Source organism: Calidris pugnax, unplaced genomic scaffold, assembly GCF_001431845.1.
Source record: "Calidris pugnax isolate Ruff unplaced genomic scaffold, ASM143184v1 scaffold257, whole genome shotgun sequence".
In the NCBI taxonomy this organism is placed as follows: domain Eukaryota; kingdom Metazoa; phylum Chordata; class Aves; order Charadriiformes; family Scolopacidae; genus Calidris; species Calidris pugnax.
In genome coordinates, this window is record NW_015091033.1 from 87,578 (window position 1) to 90,537 (window position 2,960).

The window sequence follows — 2,960 nt, forward strand, 5'->3', positions numbered from 1 at the left end:
GAGGGGGAGAACAGGGAAAGGGATGGGGGACAACAGGGAAAGGGATGGGGACAATAGGGAAGGGGATGGGGGACAACAGGGAAGGGGATGGGGACAACAGGGAAGGGGATGGGGACAGTAATGTGGAAAGGGATGGGGACATTGAAAGGGAAAGGGATGGGGACAACAGGGAAGGGGATGGGGACATCGATAGGGAAAGGGATGGGGACAACAGGGAAAGGGATGGGGACAACAGGGAAAGGGATGGGGAACAACAGGGAAAGGGATGGGGACAATAGGGAAGGGGATGGGGGACAACAGGGAAGGGGATGGGGACAACAGGGAAAGGGATGGGGACAGTGTGACAGTGTGGAGGGGGGGGCTGTGCTCACCTTCCCCCCCCTCACCTCCTTCCACCCCCCCCAGTGGGACCTCAGGGAGGCCACCATGTCCCAGGCCATCACCTGCCTCAAGGTGAGTCCTGGTCCTTCTCCCCACATCTCGAGGGACGAGGGACGTGAGGGACATCCCCTCCCCGCCAAAAAACTTCTTTTTGCCAACGTTTAACCCTTTCCCTTCCCTGCCAGCAGCGGGGGGAGGATGAGGAGAACCCCCCCCTGCCTCCACCCCCGCGATCCCCCCACTTCTTCCCACGGGAGACGCTGTTCCGGCAGGAGAACGGGGTCACCTACCGCATCCCGGCTTTGCTCTACGTCCCCCCAACCTCCACCTTCTTGGCCTTCGCCGAGAAACGCTCCTCAACCAGGGATGAGGACGCCAAGTACCTGGTGCTGCGTCGGGGCCACCAACAGGGCTCCTCCGTCCAGGTAAAGAAAGAAAAAAACCCAAAAAAACCCAAACCAAACCACCCCCAACCTGGGCTGGAGGAAGGAGCTGCCACCTCCATCCCCTGGGAGCGATGCCGGGGTGTGGAGACACCGGGGCGTTGAAAGGCAGAGCTCAGAGGGTTGTGATTAGGGGCACAGAAGTCTAGTTGGAGGTCCATCACAAGTGGTGTTCCTCAGGGGTTGGTACTGGGTCCCGTCCTCTTCAATATATTCATCCATGGCCTGGGTGAAGGGATGGAATGTTCCCTCAGCAAGTTTGGTGATGATTGATACGCAATTGGAAGGGGTGGTTGACATGATGGAGGGCTGTGCCCCCATCCAGTGAGACCTGGACAGGCTGGAGAGTTGGGCAGAGAGGAACCTGATGAAATTCAACAAAGGCAAGTGCAGGGTGCTGCACATGGGGAGGAATAACCCCATGGACCAGGAGAGGTTGGGGGGGACCTGCTGGAGAGCAGCTCTGTTCCTCAGGGCTTGGTACTGGGTCTTGTCCTCTTCAATATATTCATCCATGACCTGGGGGGGGCATCAGGAAGAGTGTGAGCAGCAGGTGGAGGGAGGTCATCCTGCCCCTCTGCTCTGCCCTGGGGAGCACACAGCTGGAGCACTGGGACCAGTTGTGGGCTCCCCAGTTCCAGAAGGACAGGGAACTGCTGGAGAGGGGACAGCAGAGGACCACAAAGATGATGAGGGGATTAGAACATCTCTCTTACGATGGAAGGCTGAGGGTCTTGGGTCTTTTTAGTGTGGAGAAGAGAAGACTGAGGGGGGATCTGATCAACACCTCTAAATCCTTCAAGGGTGGGTGTCAGGAGGATGGGGCCAGTCTGTTTTCAGTGGTGCCCAGGGACAGGACAAGAGGAAATGGGCACAAACTGGAACATAAGAAGTTCCATCTCAACATGAGGAGGAACTTCTTTCCTGTGAGGGTGGCAGAGCCCTGGCAGAGGCTGCCCAGAGAGGTGGTGGAGTCTTCTTCTCTGGAGACATTCCAACCCCCCCTGGACACGTTCCTGTGGGACCTGCTCTGGGTGGCCCTGCTCTGGCAGGGGGTTGGACTGGATGATCTCCAGAGGTCCCTTCCAACTCCATACCATCCTGTCATTCTATGTCTCCGCGGGTTGACCCCCGTTTTCCTCCTTGGCAGTGGGGTCCGGTGGAGGAGCTGTCGACCCTGGTGCTGCCCGGCCGCCGCACCATGAACCCCTGTCCCCTCTATGATGCCACCACCGGCACCGTCATCCTCTTCTGCATCTGCGTGGAGCGGGGCAGGTCGGAGCGGTGTCAGATCTGGACGGGTTGCAGCGCCGCCCGCCTCTGCTTGGCCACCAGCTCGGATGGTGGCCAGCACTGGAGTCCTCTACGGGACGTGACAGAGGAAGCCGTGGGAGATGACCTCTCCCGGTGGGCTACCTTCGCCGTGGGGCCGGGCCACGGGGTCCAACTGGCTTCTGGCCGCCTGGTGGTACCAGCTTACACCTACTACATCCATGGTTGCTTGTGTGGGGTGGTGCGGTTGCCCTGCTTCACCCACTCGCACGCCCTGGTCTTCTACAGCGATGATGGTGGCCATAGCTGGCACAAGGGTGACCTGGTGGCCGGCCAACCCACGATCGAGTGCCAGGTGGCCGAAATCACCGGGAAGGATGCCCCGTTGCTCTACTGCAACGCCCGAGCCCTTGGAGGGTGCCGGGTGGTGACGTTCAGCGCCGACCGGGGGTCACGCTTCCAACAGTCGGCCCAGTGCCAGGCGTTGGGTGAACCCCCCCACGGGTGCCAGGGTAGCGTGGTGAGCTTCTCCATCACCCCCGGGGAGGAGACACCGAGGTGGTTGCTCTACTCCCATCCCACCGACCGGCAGCAGCGACGAGATTTGGGCGTCTACCTCAACCCCGCGCCGTTGGATGGGGAGGGTTGGCGGCACCCTTGGGTGCTGCACCCGGGGCCGGCGGGTTATTCCGACCTGGCCGTCTGCCCCGATGGCTTTTTTGGGTGCTTGTTCGAGTGTGGCACCACCAGCCCCTGCGAGGAGATCACCTTCTGCCTCTTCACCCTGGTCACCCCCCAGGACGGCGAGGAGAACCTCAAGGCTTCCTAAAACACTTCCATTAATGACCCCCCCCTTTCTTCCCC

General features: G+C 60.5%; 1 protein-coding gene across 1 annotated transcript; it reads left to right on the forward strand.

The window, feature by feature from the left end:
* The first annotated feature begins 410 nt into the window (after positions 1-410).
* On the forward strand, positions 411-2,954 carry NEU3 (neuraminidase 3 (membrane sialidase)). Its single transcript, XM_014956121.1, has 3 exons — positions 411-453; positions 570-806; positions 1,975-2,954. Exons 1-3 carry the CDS (start codon positions 427-429, stop codon positions 2,923-2,925), a joined length of 1,215 nt encoding a protein of 404 aa, XP_014811607.1. The 5' UTR covers positions 411-426; the 3' UTR covers positions 2,926-2,954.
* The last annotated feature ends 6 nt before the right edge of the window (positions 2,955-2,960 follow it).

Coding starts and splice junctions, on each gene's coding strand:
- NEU3 (XM_014956121.1), top strand. CDS start 427: ATGTCCCAGGCCATCACCTGCCTCAAG. Junction 454..569: donor AGGCCATCACCTGCCTCAAG/GTGAGTCCTGGT, acceptor CCCTGCCAGCAG/CGGGGGGAGGATGAGGAGAA. Junction 807..1,974: donor AACAGGGCTCCTCCGTCCAG/GTAAAGAAAGAA, acceptor CCTCCTTGGCAG/TGGGGTCCGGTGGAGGAGCT.